This window comes from Neolamprologus brichardi, chromosome 17 (genome assembly GCF_056152115.1).
Source record: "Neolamprologus brichardi isolate AB-2024 chromosome 17, ASM5615211v1, whole genome shotgun sequence".
Lineage (NCBI taxonomy): Eukaryota > Metazoa > Chordata > Actinopteri > Cichliformes > Cichlidae > Neolamprologus > Neolamprologus brichardi.
Window position 1 is genome coordinate 20360443 of NC_142120.1, and position 16938 is coordinate 20377380.

General features: G+C 39.6%; 1 protein-coding gene across 3 annotated transcripts in view; it reads right to left on the reverse strand.

Moving 5' to 3' along the window:
• Positions 1-8480: 8480 nt before the first annotated feature.
• The window catches only part of shank3b (SH3 and multiple ankyrin repeat domains 3b), a 59942-nt gene continuing 51484 nt past the window's right edge, over positions 8481-16938 (reverse strand). For all 3 annotated transcript variants that reach the window (XM_087831026.1, XM_087831024.1, XM_087831023.1), the window contains exon 27: positions 8481-16629. In XM_087831026.1, coding sequence (XP_087687152.1) covers positions 16035-16629 — 595 coding nt within the window. In that variant the 3' untranslated portion in view covers positions 8481-16034. The remainder of the gene's footprint in view (positions 16630-16938) is intronic.

The following is a 16938-nucleotide window of genomic DNA, read 5'->3' on the forward strand; positions in this document are numbered from 1 at the left end:
TCTGATTCTCTGCTGAAGAAGTGTTTTAGAATATATCTCTTAACAGAGGAAAACACAAACACGGTGTACAGTCGAGTCTTAATAGCTTACTTAAACTTACTTTGGCTGCAGTAGTTATTATTATATTTACATGCTTTCATCTCCTGTTTCTGCTCGGTGACAGCTCGTACTGTTCGACTCTCCTTTTTCTCCCTCCTCTCCCTCACAGACACATAACGGGTACGGCAGTCCATTCTCCCTGCAGCACGGACTACACTGCCCATGAGGCTCCATTCTTAGGGCTATGCCTTTAACACTCTGCCTATTGCCTTCATATTAAATAATTTTTTGAATAACAATTTTTAAAAATATTTCTTCGCGTCATGAGACACAGGCATTAGAGACTCTTAGAGTGTGTTTTGTTTGGGTTTCCACCGGCGTGGAATTACCAAAAATAGAGAGGGCATAGCCTAACATATTAAACAGGAAAAGACCACTGTGTAATCCCTTTATTTCAACAAAGTAACTGTACTCTGAATACCACCTTTTTAAACAGCAACTGCAATGGAATATGGTCACTCATATTTTGTATTTTAAATACCTAACGCCGGTACATGTATTCCATTACTCCCCAACACTGTCTAGTTGTAATTTAACATTCTGCAGTTCTTTCCATGTTTGTTTGATTGGATTTGTTGCATATCTGCTTGTTAGATATTTATTTTTCCCCTCAATATCGTGTTCTACTTTCTGTTCCACTTTCCACTTCCCTTATAAATTTATCAAATTCTGAATCCATTAAAAGGGTGATATTAAACTTTATGAGATGATTTAAAATGGGATCAATTCTGCTATCTTTACCTGAGCTGCGGTAATGCATTAATTCCTCCACTGCAGGATCAATAAAGTCTTATCTTATCGCTTATCTTATAAGTTAAGGATATGGGTGCGTGCTCACTTATTGTAATAGGGTGTATTCTAGAAGTTGTTTTTTCAATGATAGAATTATTCTAAGAAAAAAATATATTCCAGAAAAAGATTGATATACAGAAGAGAAGAAAAGTATAATTCCTGTTTGCTTCATTTCTGAGTCTCCAGACATCACAAACACCAAAATCTTCCATATATTCATGTATTATTCTGGCAGACTGTAAATGTGCTATATTAGCTGAATTACTGGAGCGCTCAAAAGGTTTAATACAGTCTTACTGAGTTTGCAGTTTGCAGTAAGGTCCCGTGACTTTCGCGCATTGCATTGTAGGTACGAGTCGCAACAAAATCAAAACACTGCATCAAGCGCAAGCATCTCCAGCACTGGTAATCATTAATTCTGCGGTTTTAATCCCTACTTGCATTTTATTTGCCCCAAAAACAGTTATGTACAAAACGACGGAGAACACGGCAGGTCTGTACAAAGACAGACTTGACGAAAAGGCAAAAAAAAAAAAAAAAAAAAAAAAGTACGAGGAAAAAAATCAAAGGAGTGAAAGGGTCAGACCCATACGAGCATACAGAGTGGAGTAAGGACGTTAGCGTGCTGCCCAACTTTCATCACGCACATATTTATTATTTATACACTCACAAAATGTTTAGTAACTTCAGATCCCTGCAACAAGCCCCGCCCAGTTTACTTTGGTGATTTGGACTATTCCATTTCACAGCTGTTGTTAGATTTTTTTTTTCTTTATCTCCTGTACAGGCAAACGCAATCTATTTGTCGTTTCAGGTTGTAGTATTACACAACATTTTCGGATCTAATAGAAAAAAATTAGTTTCGTAATTCATACAATTACTGTCTTTATTTATAACTGGCATTATTGTTTCATTCTATTACAGAATCTTACAGGAAAGGCGCAAAATTGTATTCCATTGTGCAACAATGCAACAACAACAAAAAACACAACAACGTTGCAAAACAACATACTGGAAAACAGTTATTCATCACTTGATTGCTTCAATACAACACTTGGGCACATATATGCGGGACTTTTCGTGTCTGTTTTGAGCTCTCTCTCTTAACCAATCAAATCCCGCTGTGGTAGCAGCTTTAAACTCGGTATGACCCAGGTTGATAGAGGTGCCCAGTCTAGATCGCATTCCAGCATTTTGTAGGCTGGTTTTCCTACAAAACACAACAAACATTAGCCGGCAAAGCCACAGTGAACAAAGCAGCATAGCGCAACAAATCAATATAAGACTTATTTGTAACCTACATCAACAATTATGTGATGATAAATTACGTAATAACTACAACAGAAGACATACGTTTGTGGAAATGCTTGGAGCAGACTAACCTGTGAGCTGGAGTGTTCTGGAACGTTATATTTGGTCTTCGAATTGCTGCAATCCAGGCCATCCGTCGGCTCTTTGTTACTTCGGAAACATGGCTTGAACAATTTCTCTTCCACGACGTAATCCGATAAAAAACAATCTCTTTACCCGTCGGCTTCCCGTGGCTGTCATACGACCGGCTATTGCAGTTAATTATACAACAGCTTCTTGCCATTTTTTGTGTTTCTTTTTATCGCTGTGTGACTGTTTTCATGTGAAAGCCTGCATGCGCTAGTACCGCTTGCCACTCGTACCTACAATTCTTTGCGGTTTTACCCCAGAAATGACGTCACATTTTCAATCTCTGATAGAAAACTGTATTTTAAAAAAACGGTTCATCATTATTAGGAGCGATGATTGTAAAAATATTGTTTGAAATAGTACATAATAATATATCGACCTTCTGGGTCTATTAGAGCAAATGTAACAAGACAGACACACCTCTTTGTTACAAGCTGTTACAACAAAGCTGTTATAACAAGCTGAAAAGGACAGATTAAATTAGAGCCTGTACCTTTCTTCTGATTTTTGTAGATGTGTTTCCTGAGAAGAATGTCTACCTTTCATTTTGTGACATATTCCAGAATTGTTGCACTGTGAAAGGCACCACACAAAGAAAGTGAACTTTGGCAAGTATGTATGTGCAGCATGGGATCTGGGTGTGTGTCTGTGTAGCCTAAAGTTTATGAATATATGAGAAAGTGTTGTGTGATGGAGATGGGCTGTGAAGACTTGAGTTCTAAACAGTGTTGGTCAAGTTACTTGAAAAAAGTAATCAGTAACGAATTACTAAAAAGTAATCCCATTACTTTACTGATTACTTATTTTCAAAAGTAATTAATTACTTAGTTACTTTTTAAAAACACGATTTACAACCTGAATCGGTGATAAAGTGATAGATCTTTCAGCCCAATTCTACTTTTTCTGCATAATCCATCATACAAAATGTAATCAAATGGAAAAGTCTCTTTTTTTAACTTGTTTTCTCAGTTTTAACCTTTTAACTTTATGCATCAAGTAAAAATTTAATTATATGCACCATTCTCTGACTTGAAGAAATTAGTTTAACATTTAAACCTATTTTCTGCACATTCCAGCACATAAAATAAAATATTTTTTGTGTTTACACTCAGTCTTTCAAATAGATGCAAGTAAAACACAGCAGAAAATAAATAAAGTCAAATACTAGCAGTCCTGTTGCTCTATTTTCACCTGTAAAGCAGGAGTGGGGGAGGCGGAGGTTTACCCTGGTGCAGGTGTGTCGCAGGTCAGTGGAAGAATCCACGAATTTCTCTGTGAATTTCCCATTACATCGTTGCACTCGATGCTTGTTTAGGGTTTTTTTTTGCTGTAAAAAGAAGTTTTCTTCCCATGCACAAAGGACACTAATGTTTTTGTCACTTTTTATGGAATCAAACTCAAAGTAAGGTCAGTACTTCCACGCTTTAAACGCTGCACGCTCATAATCTCTCCGCACTCAATATATTATCCATCGTTGATCTGCACACAGCTGTTGTCACAAACGTGGCACTTGCTTGTCATTGTCATGAGACATTCTCGTCAAAAAATCACGGTTTTAGTAACGCAGTAACGCAGCGTTCCTACAGGAAAGTAACGGTAATCTAATTACCATTTTTGCAATAGTAATCCCTTACTGTTGTAACCCACAAACTCACCGTTGGCAATGCACCGACACTCATCTTTCACTGTTTCACTAAGGTAAATTTAGTTGTTGAATGGAAGCTGGGTCAATTGGATCTGCGCTCCCTGCCCGGCGTGCTCCGGTCGCAGGGAAAACTGAATGTAAATCTTTGATCTCCTGGTGAAGCATGGCTAGAACATCCAGCTTTTTGTTGTCTTGCCTGCATCTCGGGTACGAGTAGGTCCTCGGTATCCCTTGATGAGTCGGTTTTTCTTGTTGTGTTGGACCGCTTGGTCAGGTTATCCGGTTGTTTGTCGGATTCCTCCATGACACACCTGTAAAAAGAAATATGGGAGTTGTTTTCCTCCGCGCTGAATGGTGTATGTTTGTTTTAGATTACTGAGAGCTGTTTGTTTAAATGTAAATGTTTTAAATCTCTGTCACTGGGAGTCTCGCGAGCTCACAGCTTCACGTTTCACTCTATGAGACGCGCAAGTTTATAACCAGTGTTGGGAAGGTTACTTTTAAAATGTATTCCATTACAGATTACACAATACATGCCCCAAAATGTATTCTGTAACGTATTCCGTTACGTTACTCAATGAGAGTAACGTATTGTGAATACTTTGGATTACTTAATATATTATCATGCTGTTTACAACTACATGAATGTGCTATTGCTGTGATTTATTACTGTTACTGAAGGTCTGCGGCTCCAAACCGTAGTAAAGGGACCTCTGGCTAATACGTTGGGTTCTGTGTCGGGCTCGTAGCTGAAAAATAGCTTTACTTTGTTGTCTGGGTCAACTTTGCTTGCGAGAGACAGAGAGAGGCGTTGAAAGGCTGCTCCAACGGAACTTATTGTTTTTGGAGGAAAACACGAACACGGTGTACAGTCGAGTCTTAATAGCTTACTTACAACTGGGCTCATCAGGCACTCTTCTTGGCTGCAGTGGTTATTATTATATTTACATGCTTCCAGCTCCCGTTTTAGCTCGATGACAGCTCATACTTTTCCTTTTTCTCCCTCCCTCGCTCACAGACACATAACGTGTATGGCAGTCCATTCTCCCTGCAGCACGGACTACACTGCCTATGATGCTACATTCTTTAGAGCTATGCCTGTAGCATTCTGCCTATTAGCTTAGCACAACAACAACAAAAAGGGGCTCTCTCACCCAGGAAACACGCAGAGAGAGAGCGTCACCCTGTAACCATGACAACCGTAACACTGCCGCTTGGAACAACAGAACGTAGCTGTCAAACAAAACCCAAACAGTCCTGACCCGCCACAATATGAAACAGAGAAGTACCACCGTGTAATCCATTTATTTCAACAAAGTAACTGTATTCTAAATACCACCTTTTTAAACGGTAACTGTAACGGAATACAGTTACTCATATTTTGTATTTTAAATACGTAACGGCGGTACATGTATTCCGTTACTCCCCAACACTGTTTATAACTCACCTGTTTAAACTGTATTACGGTTTAAAGCTTGCATTATTGCAGCAGTGGCAGGTGGATGGCTGCAGCTGTTGGTGTGTTTTGGAGAGTTTTTAATGCACTTGTCTGACAAATAACGTTACCCGCACTGCGGTTAGAGTCACTGCCGGTAAATCTTTAGTTTCAGTTTGTTGTTGTCACGGCCAGACGGTCATCACCGGTCCATCTGCCAGTTTGGGTTGTGTTTTTGTGCACTTTTGCTGTTTTCTCCTCTCCGTCCCGTGTGTGTGCGTGTGTGTTTGTGTTCTTTGTTGTGATGTAGAAACATGTACTTCCGGGGAGCCGTGGGACGGAACGGCAGCTGACCCGCCGCTCCTGTGCTTAATCGCTTCGCCGGCTGCTACTAGAGTCCTTGACTCTCATGTAAAATCTTTGTCTCGTTCCTGTTTCTATCATTTAAGAAATATTTCTAAACTGCGACATATGGTCTCTTCAGCTGAACTGGAAAAACTCATTCATGCATTTGTGTCATCACGCTTAGATTACTGTAGTTCCCTGTTTATTAGCTTGGATAAACCATCTCTCTCTCGCCTCTAGGCAATACAAAACGCAGCAGCCAGAGTACTAACTCGTTCTACCAAGCGTGCCCACACTACTCCCATCTTATATTCTTTACATTGGCTCCCAATAGAGTTTAGAATTCGCTTTAAAATTCTTGTTTTAACATACAGAGCACTAAATGGCCAGGCCCCAGATTATTTATCCAAGCTTCTTATAAAATACACTGCTGCTCGTCATCTCCGCTCACAGAGTCTGTATGTTGTTCCCCGTACACGACTGAAGACAAAAGGGGACAGAGCCTTTCAGTCTGTCGCACCAAGGCTGTGGAATAGTTTACCACTACAATTACATTTGCTTGACTCTGTGGATTCTTTTAAAAAGCAGTTAAAAACTTTTCTGTTCAAACAAGCCTTTTGTTGTTCTACGTATGTTATATATTGTTTACATTATTTACATTTGATCTTTTACACTGTATATGTCTATTGATTGTATTGTTTATTTTAATATTTGTGTACAGCGCTTTGTGACTGTCTGTCTGTGAAAAGCGCTTAATAAATAAACTTTACTTACTTACTAATCTTTTGACATCCAGACCTATTTAACGGTGCGGTCGGATGAGAGCCAGCACTGGAACGTTGAGCTAAGCCGGGTAGCGCAGCCGCGGTTAGTGTTTCAAGATTGTGAACGTGAGAGAACAGTTTAGTTACTGTATGTTTGTTTTCTCGTCTGTCTCCAGGATCCGGGGAACGGAGGAGCAGCGAGAGAAGGAGTTTTGGATTATTATTGCACTGTCACGCTGGGAGAAGTCACCTTGCTCTTTTTGATTACAGTCAAACTGTTGCCTTGCTTTCACTGTAAATAAATTCACCATCACTTCGCAAGGACTCTCGGACCTGAGTCCTCTAATTCCATTTACCATGACAGTTGTAGTGACTTTACTCCTTTCAGTGCCACTTTAAGCTTTTAAAAACTTTACTTTTAGGTTAGTTTGAAAAAGTTTCAGTGGGAAGTTTAGTCTTTTGTGTGTTATTATTGGAGTATTTAGAGTAGGAAAAGGCTTTTAAAACTAAATGAGTGACCAACACAGGTTTATCACTGAGTAAGGCCCCAGTCACACAGGCCGAGAGAGCAGTCCATAACATTTGGCAACCTCTGGGCACGAGGTTTCCCTGACTGGTTGGCAAGTTGTTGCTGGAGGTTGCTGGCAGTCATTGTGAAGTCAGTCCCGAACAGGGTCACTAAAATCTCCTGTGATAGCTTTGTTCACTAGCACACTGTTACAGATTCCTGTAAGTGCATGTGAGACACCAACCTGCCTGCAAACACTCACCAACTGTTCACAGACTGGTATAAAATGTGGAAAAAGTTTGATGTAAACCAGAAACTGAGAACACTCGTCTTTAATGTAAAAGTTTCAAAAGGGTCAGCTTGTACTTTGAAGGAGAACGGTGTCCATTTGCAGTTTTACTTTTCACAGCTTCACTGCTGCTTGGTGAGCAGTTGGCAAGTGTTTGCAGACAAGTTGGCATCTTCCATGCAAATGAAAGGTGACTGCAGCATTTGGACTGCCAGCAACCACATTTTTCCTAGCGTTCCTATTTACCAATGGTTATGAGTCTCTCAGACTCTTGAGACAGCATTATACATTTCAAAATAGCAAACAAGTTAATGTCACATGGTTAACAGTCACATGACTGGAAACCTGAATCGTCTCTGATGTGACACCTATTGTTCAGGTGAGAGTAAAAAGGTCATTGAGCTGTGCTGACATCACAGTAAATCGTAGCCACGGAGTTACTCATACCTACCCTCCATATTTTCCATAAATCAAGATATAGCTAGTTTTTGACAGCTGGCTAGCTAACCACATGACGTTTTCATGTCAGATGATATTTAAATATTTACTGTTAGTTTAAAAAAGGGAAGGAGTGAAGAAAGGCGAAGATGTCCAGGCAGAGTGCAGGAAGCTACAGAAGAGACGTGTCATCACAGGAAAGACAAATCATGACATCAAATCTTCTGTTAAAGGACTTTGTTATAAAGTTTGATCCTTTCATTATTCAGCTGTTAAACAGTCTGAACTTCTCAAATACTTTAAATATTTCAGGTTTAGTGTTTGTTTTAATATGAAGCCGGGTAGTAAATCATCATCAGCGCACATCTGAGGTGAAACTCATCAGTCATTAACTCGACTTCACACTTTAGTGGCCAGAGAAGACTGAATAACACTGTAATCCAGCTCACTTCAGATGTATTTAAAGTTACTGAATGGGATGGTTTATGAGCCCCGCTCTTTATTTACACCTGTGAAAGAAGCACACGTGAAGGCCGTGAGTGCAGTTTGTAATAAATGACAGTTTATTATAAAGGTTACAATCTGTTGCGTTGCAGAGCTCATCAGTTGTCATCGTGTGCTCTTCGGTTGTTAGAAAAGGGAAGAAAAAACTACAAGTACACGCACACCACTCACTCCAGAAGAAACTACAAACATACTGTAAAAAGAGGAAGCTAGAAAGGAGGGGGGGGGGGGGGGGGGGACCATAAAACCATAAACTTATAAGCAGGTGGAGATTTAAGAGGAGGGGGAGGAGGGTTTCACACGCAGGTTAGAAAGCCAGGATTCTCAGCCAATCAGCAGGAAGCTGTGGATTATTTTCCAGTTTTCCATTGTGGCTCATTCTTTCAGATTTATCCTGCTTCTATTGATCAATTATCACTTTATCATACAGATTTGGAAGAATCTGGAAGTTTTTAAGTTATCGCTTCAACGTTTATCTGCAGCACCCCCTGCTGGGTGGCCTCTGGTTTCTACAGTTCTCTAACCCTAAGCAAAAGAAATTTTGTTCTCAACCAACTTTTAACCAACAAATATGTGAAGTGAACATTTATAAATGATGGCTTTCTATTCCCTTCTGTTTTTGGAGTGTAAAATCGCTAAATAAAAACTTCTCATTTTTTTAAACACAAAAATGTAAAAATCTGAACTCTCGAGTTTCCTTACTCTGCCGTGGGCGTGAACGTTACTGAACTTTGTGTATTTTCTGACACTTCATGGACATGAACGTTGGTAAAAGACCAAGGCATGACCATCCCCAGCTACCGAACATCGAGGAACATAAATAATAAATATTAGAGGTTTAAACCACGGCTGAGGAGCTATGGTTTGATTTATATCCTCATTTTTCTCTTAGAAGAATTATTACAAATCTTTTCATCACAGACCTGATTAAACAATCTGAGCTCATATTAAATAGCACAAAAATCACGAGGCAGCTTTTTTGTGGTTTTCCGATTGACTTATTATCTTTGTAGATGGCCGGAATACGCAAACACAAACTGTAGAACCAAAAATGACCAAAAGTACTTGGACAGGGTTTTATCTTGTAGACTGAATAACACTGTAATCCAGCTCACTTCAGATGTATTTAAAGTTACTGAATGGGATGGTTTATGAGCCCCGCTCTTTATTTACATGTGATTTGAGGATATTTTTAATTATAAAAATGCTATACCAATATGAGTGTCAATAAATGGTATTAGTGAGAATTTGTTTGTGAGATTTAACAGAAGCGTCTTTACTTATTGCCTAAGTAAATACATCAATGATATTGTGTCGGTAAATGACTGATGTTGATTTACTGTAAAAGTCATAGAAATGATAAAACTTTATTTGTATAATTACTGGCTTAATTATGGATAATTAATTATGTTCACACTGTGCGGTCTCAGTCTTTGTTCGGGGACGTCTTAAAACCATTAAAACACACACAAAAAAAATTTCACATTTTTTCTTAAAAGATTCCAAATTTAAATGGTTAGCGCAAAGTGGGATTCTGTAACTGAAATGTAAGCACACATTACATCTTTGAGGCCGCAGGGACTGTGATTGGTTCTCGACAGCATCACTTCCTCATACACGTTTCTGACTTTCCATCTGCTTTCAGTCACTTCATGGAAGAAACTCCACCACCAAAACACTAGCTGGTGGTTAAGTAGAGTGATGCGGGGCGCCTCACATGAGTATATAAATGTTGTGAATGTCGTCAGCGACCTATGTACTCAGTTGCAGGCTGTGCATGGATTCAATGACTGAGGCCTCACAGGGTTAACTGAAAAAAATGACTGGAGCTGTTGTAATGACATTAATATATTCAATGGTTTAATGAGGTGGTTCTGAAACCATGATGACGACAGTCAAATGACACAAAGCTGTGTTGAATAAGTAGAATAAGAGCGTGCTGATGCTCGTACGGTAACCTTTACGTAAACGTCTGCTTGGATCTATTTTGTTGTTAATAACCAACAACAACAAAAAAAAAACGTTTGAAAAACAATAATCTCACTGGGTGAGTAGAAGAATTGTTGCCACCTGCTGTTTAGCCCTACTTACATTTGATTGGCTCAAATAAGACAGAACTGATTAAACGTTGTCATTTCTGATTGGCTGAGAAGTCCTACGATGGACGACTGACCTCATGTCAGGTGTAACAGAGCACAGGCGGGGACCTGAGGTCGCTGATCTGCTTCCAACCTGCTTCACTGACTCATTCCGCGCATGACTCTGTACAGTAGACTATCAGTAGTCCATTATAATATATACTACACATGTACAGAATACCTGACTCACGTGATATTCTCTCAGTGTAAGCAGCCACACTGCAGGACTCTGAGCTGCAGATTAAACATTCAAAGACACTTTTGGTCCAGACCGGTTTGGCTAATCGATAAAATTGATAAAACCAAATAATGATGACCCGAACTGAGTTTTTGTAGCTTTCCACACAGACGATCCACCGATTCTCTTTTTATTGTGTTTTATCTTAAAGCATTTCTGCAGAGCATTTTTCTCTGCTAAGTCTGCGCACAATAAGTACAACATCAATGGAGAGAAGCAAGAAAAGAATCAGGTGCTAGCCATTTTCTTTTCTTTGCCACTTCTGTTTTTTGTTTTGTTGGTCACATTTTTTCCAGTGTTATTTCAGACTAGAGTCATTACAGTCTAGTCTGGATAACCAGAAACAGAAAGTATAGGCCTGATTTCCAGGATGTCTGTCGCAAGAGGAAGAATTACAAGAAGCCAGACTTTGGTCATCTGATTTCCCATCAGATGTGTAGCTTTATTTAAGTAGAACTGAAGGTTAAGATTGGATGAACCCAACGCAAAAATATCCTGAACTTAAGCAGAATTTTATTTTATAGTGTATTCAATTCAGTTTAGTTTTATTCAGTTTTATTTTGTATAGCATTAAATCACAACAGCAGTCACCTCAATAATGTAAGGTAATAGTACTGGTGAGTGTTTCTGTGGACAAAAGACACTGTTAATTTATTGTATATTTAAATGTACGCACGTTTGATTTCTTCATTGAAAAAATGAAACCTGGTTTATTTGAAACTTGTACTGTTTCCAGATGGAGCTCAGTGTAGCTGCTTACAAGCTCTGAATATCTCATTAGATTAAAGACTTCATAGACTACAGCCTACCAAAATATTACTTTTTTAAATAAACTTTGTCTACTTTATATTTTACACTATAGCTACATTTTATTCTACCATAATATATATTATACAGACCATATAGTCTACTGTAATGTGCTGTAAATAGTCTGTACATTCTATATTACTTTGTCCATAAAAGCATGTCAACATCAACTTGTAGAGCTTTGGAAATCATGACTGCAGCTCGGCAGGTTGTTTGGGAACTGGACTTGGAAGGAAACGAGACAGAAGCAGTCAATCTGCTGCGGGAACAGGCACTGAAACTTTGATTGTGCTTTAGAGGGCGGCAAACGGAGGGATTCATTCTTTTTTAAACCAAATTCAAATATTCAGAAAAGAAGGGGGCGATGTGACTTTAAGAAAATGTCTGAAATAAAATTCTATTCAAGTCTCCGGTACGTAAAGAACGCTGGTTTATAGGTTGGAGGAATCCAGTTTCCACCCACTTGCTGTTAATGTGCAAATGCAGAAAGACAGTGAAGTAAAAAGGAGGCTGTTTGAGTTGTACTCAGGACTGCTCTGTTTTAGTTTTCTGAATACAACACTACACTGTGTAAATAAGCTAGAACGTGGACTTTTACCTTGTGATGGAGCTAGGCTAACAGTTTCCTCCTGCTCCCATGCTTTGTGCTAAGTTAGGATAAACACAAAGCTCTGAATAAGTCTGTTTTCTCAGGGCAAGAGGTCAAAGTGATGGATTATAATAATATCATTATTAGTGCTGTAGTAAAATATGAAACCTTTACTTATTTTGTTGTCATCTGTCTGATGTTGTGATGTTTAATGTGTGTATATAAACACATAATGAGGTAAACATGAGTAGAAGTAATCCCTGTGAGCCGAACACTTGGCCTTCAGAGTACACCTCACAAGCACTGGATGCCGCCCCTCGGCAGGCTTCCAGAAGTTAGCCAATAAGAGCAAAGTAGGCTGTCAAGGAAAGAGCCCGAAGATAAATTGGCTTGTTTCAGACAGGGTGAACTGAGGGCCTGTACAAAGACAGGAATGTTACTATGAAGATTATTTGAACTTTGACCTGTACAAAGCTACTCTGATCTAGTGCCAGTATAAAAATATAAAGGTCCCCTTTAACGGTGCATTCACAACAAACGTGAAGCAGAGTTTTCATACGGTACGGATACGATCAGTCTGTTTAATAATACAGGCAAATCCACATTTGCTCGCATGAGAACCCATCAGCGGTGATCCTCTGCTGATACCAGTGAGATCAGAAATGAGGGAGGAGCTTATCTGCGCTGGTTGAGAACAGCTGGAGCTGAAAGGTTCAACTTTGCTTTTAGACAAAGAGAAAAAAAAAGGAGCGAGCTCGGAGGAAACAGAGTGTAAACTGTGAGGATGCGTTTCTGGAACTTGTTTCCAGCTTCGTCTTTATCCCGCTGGCTAAAGACGGGATAAAGGTCTCCAGTGTGGCTGATTCCACGCGAGGTGAAACTTTGCTTCACATTTGGCGTGAACGACACATCAGGATAAAGTGCGCCAGCCGGTTTCCATAAACTCTAACTTAGATAGCTTCCTGTAATTTTGGACAGTATCTCCAACTACATGAATTCTTTCAGCTTCTTTGTGATTAGATTCCACAGCAGGCAGATAAATTACTTATTTACATTTATTAGCAGCATATAAACATGTAGTTAATATTTAATGTGCGGATGTAGTGTGTCATATATGTCCAGAGGTTTGTTCCAACTCAAATTGAGCTTTTGAGGAGCAACTACAACTGCAAGCAGAAGATTTTCTGTTATTTCTGGTGACGTGATGGCAAAAATTGCAATCCTGACTATTTTGATCAGCCGTGATCATAATTTGATTTAAACTCGATTACTTTGGAAACATCATGGATTTATTGAGTATTTAAACCCAAAATGTTTCAGAAATTTTCGGTTCATTTGAGTCTCCCTTCCTGTTATCTGAGATTACATTTTGAGTGACAGCTCTACAGATCAACATTTCTTTTTTTTTGCTTGATTAAATTAAAATCGATCCAAATGGTGAAATATATCTTTATAAGAGTCCTGGTAAATTTCCTTTAGGGGAAGGCGCCAAATCTCCAGAAAAGCCATATCTTACACTGCTTAGAATATCGCTCCCTGTTGCCTATCCATCTAGTGGCGCTAATACTTTATTACAAGTTTATATACTGCTGGTAAGTGAAAATATACATTCAATTTAATTAATTGCAAGAGAGTGATCTAGAGTCTGCAGCTGTGTTGGATACTGAAACTGCACAAAAACCCTTCACCTCTGCACTTTAACTGTGACTTAACATGAAAATGTTTCACGGTGAAAAATTAAATAAGATGAAGTAGAATTAAAATGAATGGATGTTAAGTCTTACAGGGGAACTCTGATGTAAACTCTGTGGTCAGGAGGAAACTCCACATATGGCAGGGATGAAAAATCCCCAGTATGGCAGGGAGGAAACTCCATTTATGGCCTGTTCCTGAAAGTCGTTCTTTGATTAAATTTCGGGGGGCTAATTAATAGATATCAGGGTGAGGAAGATAAAGAGGGGAAGGAGGAAAGTATTTTCTGTACAGATGGCTTTAAACAAATAGCACCATGTACAGTAAGCCCTCAATAAGCAGGTTAGAAACCAGAGAGGTTTACAGTTGGAGCTCTGCTGCAGCTCTCCCTGAAACACATAGCACATCAGCACAAAGTCACACTCATTGACAAATCATTATGAATTCCAAAAACATCATCGAGATGACCTTGAAATTCAACTCATTGTCAAATCATAAGGAACTCAAAATCATTTTCCGGACTATTATAAACTCATCACCACCACATTATTGTTACTTGTTATTCATAAATTCTAAATGATCAGCTTTAAGATAGTATGAACTCAAAAATTAACACAAACTCGTCATGAGTGATTATTTGGGAAAACAAAAGTAAAGTCACAAGAAAAGGACGGACAAATATCCTCAGCTATAATCTCCCGGTGTTACAGTAGAGACTCCCAGTAGCTTGCCAGTCATCCAGCTCCGCTAGCAAAGGTCCAGCTAAACTCGTCTGGGGAAGCAGAACGGCACGAGGACACGACCCGTCTCAGTGTGTTTGTAGTCGGATTGTCACATCAGCTCTTTGATCACCATTAGAGGCTGGCAGCAGAGCTGTTTGTAATGGTCCAGACCAGAATTCAGGTAATGCTTTCATAGCTGATGTTTCCAGATGTGTGAGTGTTTACTGTCAAAAACTGTAACAACAAGCAACTGTTTGAATTTAAGCTGCAGCTTATAGTCTTCAAGAATCGTAATACACCATAAACTTTATTAACAGTTACTGAGTAGTTACCTTTGGATTTAAAAAAAATAATGGCCACTCAAATCTCTCGTAGCTTAAGAGCAGAGTCGTGTGGATAAGATTTTTCAGTTCCTTTCATTGTTCTGCCTTTCTCAGATGCACTGACTGTTATTTTTCATTTTTAAATCCTGGCTGTACAGAAGCAGCTGTTTCATAAGTTACATCACGGTCAGGGAAACTTTGATGGATTTTGTTCCCAGTTTGTTCACATTGTGGGACTTACTGGTACATTTTAATTCTAAGTATAGTAAAATTTAGTGGCTTGTAGTGAAATTGTATGCTGGAGAAGATTCTGCTTTTATAGGTAATGTTATCCCAGCAATTGGAAAGACTAGCAAACATGCTATCAGAGAACACTGACAAATCTGTCACAGTGTAAAACCGAGTGAGTCCAGCTGACAAGATTTAGACAGTTCATTTGGTTGTTTCAATAGTTCAGCGACCAGTTTTCACATGTCTGCACATGTCTGTCATCGATATTTTCCATTAGTGTCTTCTGACATTTTATAATTCCCAGTTAAATGACTGAGTGTCCATGTCTGGGAATGTTAAATGTTTTAGTGTTTTTTGTTGGGGATTTTTGCGACTAAAAAAAACAAACTGTTTTGGACTAATACTGAGGTGGCGTATTTGAAAAAAATAATTCTCTGATCTTTAATATTCTGGCAAGCATGGACTTATTTTCAGCCCCAAATGAATTCCTGCAGTTGAACCTCATGATTTTCCTCATGACCACCTTTGTTGGTGTCAGATTGTTAATTCATCTCTTAATCATTCATCACTGTACATAAATAAAAAAGGATTCAATTTCTCATTTAAAATATTAGCCTATAGTTCATTTGGCTTAAAACTTTTGGTATAATCAAGAACATTGAGTTAACAGAATGTTCAAGATTATTAAAATCATGCCATGCACATTTAATTTCATGTTAATTTTGTTTAAAATGAATCTACACAACCATAAGTCAGTCATAACTCAGTGTGAAGTGTTTGGTTTGGTTGGGAGTTTGGTTGGGGCATGCAGACATTAACAGGCAAACGAAACATCAGAGGTCTGCAGCTGCTACCAGTCCTTATGTTGCTGATCAAAGAGCTGATAAACCAGAAAACTTCTGGTCTAAGGTCTAAATATTCAGTCACTGCTAAGATTATTCAATTCAAAGAGATGGCCTACTGTCTGACCAGAGGTCAGGGGGTCTGAGGTTACAGTTTAGGATATCTAAGAGGTGAGTGGTCAGAGGTGAGGGGTCAAGTGGAACCATCCAGCAGCTGTCGGAGTGCCCTCTCAATGTTGATCCGGTGTCCCAGCCTGGTGACTCCCAGCTCCACGTAGTCCTCTTTGGTGAGGGCAGGGAGATGGGAGCCTTCAATCTCGTGGTCCTGGAAGCGCTGGCGGTGTTCGGCCAGACCCACGCTCTCCAGCCAGTCACCCACATCGTATTTATTCCACAAGTTGAGGGGCCGCTGCCTCCATGGTCGTAGGGACAACAAGGGCCCGCTGAGGACCGGGGAGGGGCAGGGCGAGGCATGGGGTGAAGGGGAAGGGGAACGGGATCTGGTTCGTGCACTGGCGCTTCGCATCACAAACCGAACCTCCTTTGGTTCTGAGGGGAGGCTGAGACTGGAGGACTTTAGGATGGTTAGACCGCGACCTGAGCTCAGATCTGGCCTTTCAGAGCAGGGGGCGGTAGTAGAGGGGAGTCCCACTGACCTATCAGAGGGCGAGGGAGAAGGAGAAGGGCTCCGGCGAGTGACAGGGTAGCGACTTCCAGGTCGGACTGTATAGGAGGCGCCATATCCTCTCTGGGAGATGGTGTGAAGTTCACCGAGACTGGAGAACAACCTGCAACACAGCAAATAGAATGTTTAGTTATGAGTTAAACACAGTGTAAATGATCCTTTGTTAAGCCTTATAATCATTAGTTACAGCTTCCTGTCAAGTATTGTAATCTTATGTGAAAGTTGTGGCAGATAAATTGTACATTATTCTTTTCAAATTTTGAAACAGTTGTTGAAGAGAACACCCTGCATTTTGACTGTCTAGCTAAGAACCTTTAGTTCTGCAGGACCTTGGAAAACTACTTCAGGCTTCTTTCTGTTGAAAGACTGGGGCTAAATCTGGGCAAGCAATTTCATATCTTTGGTAATACTG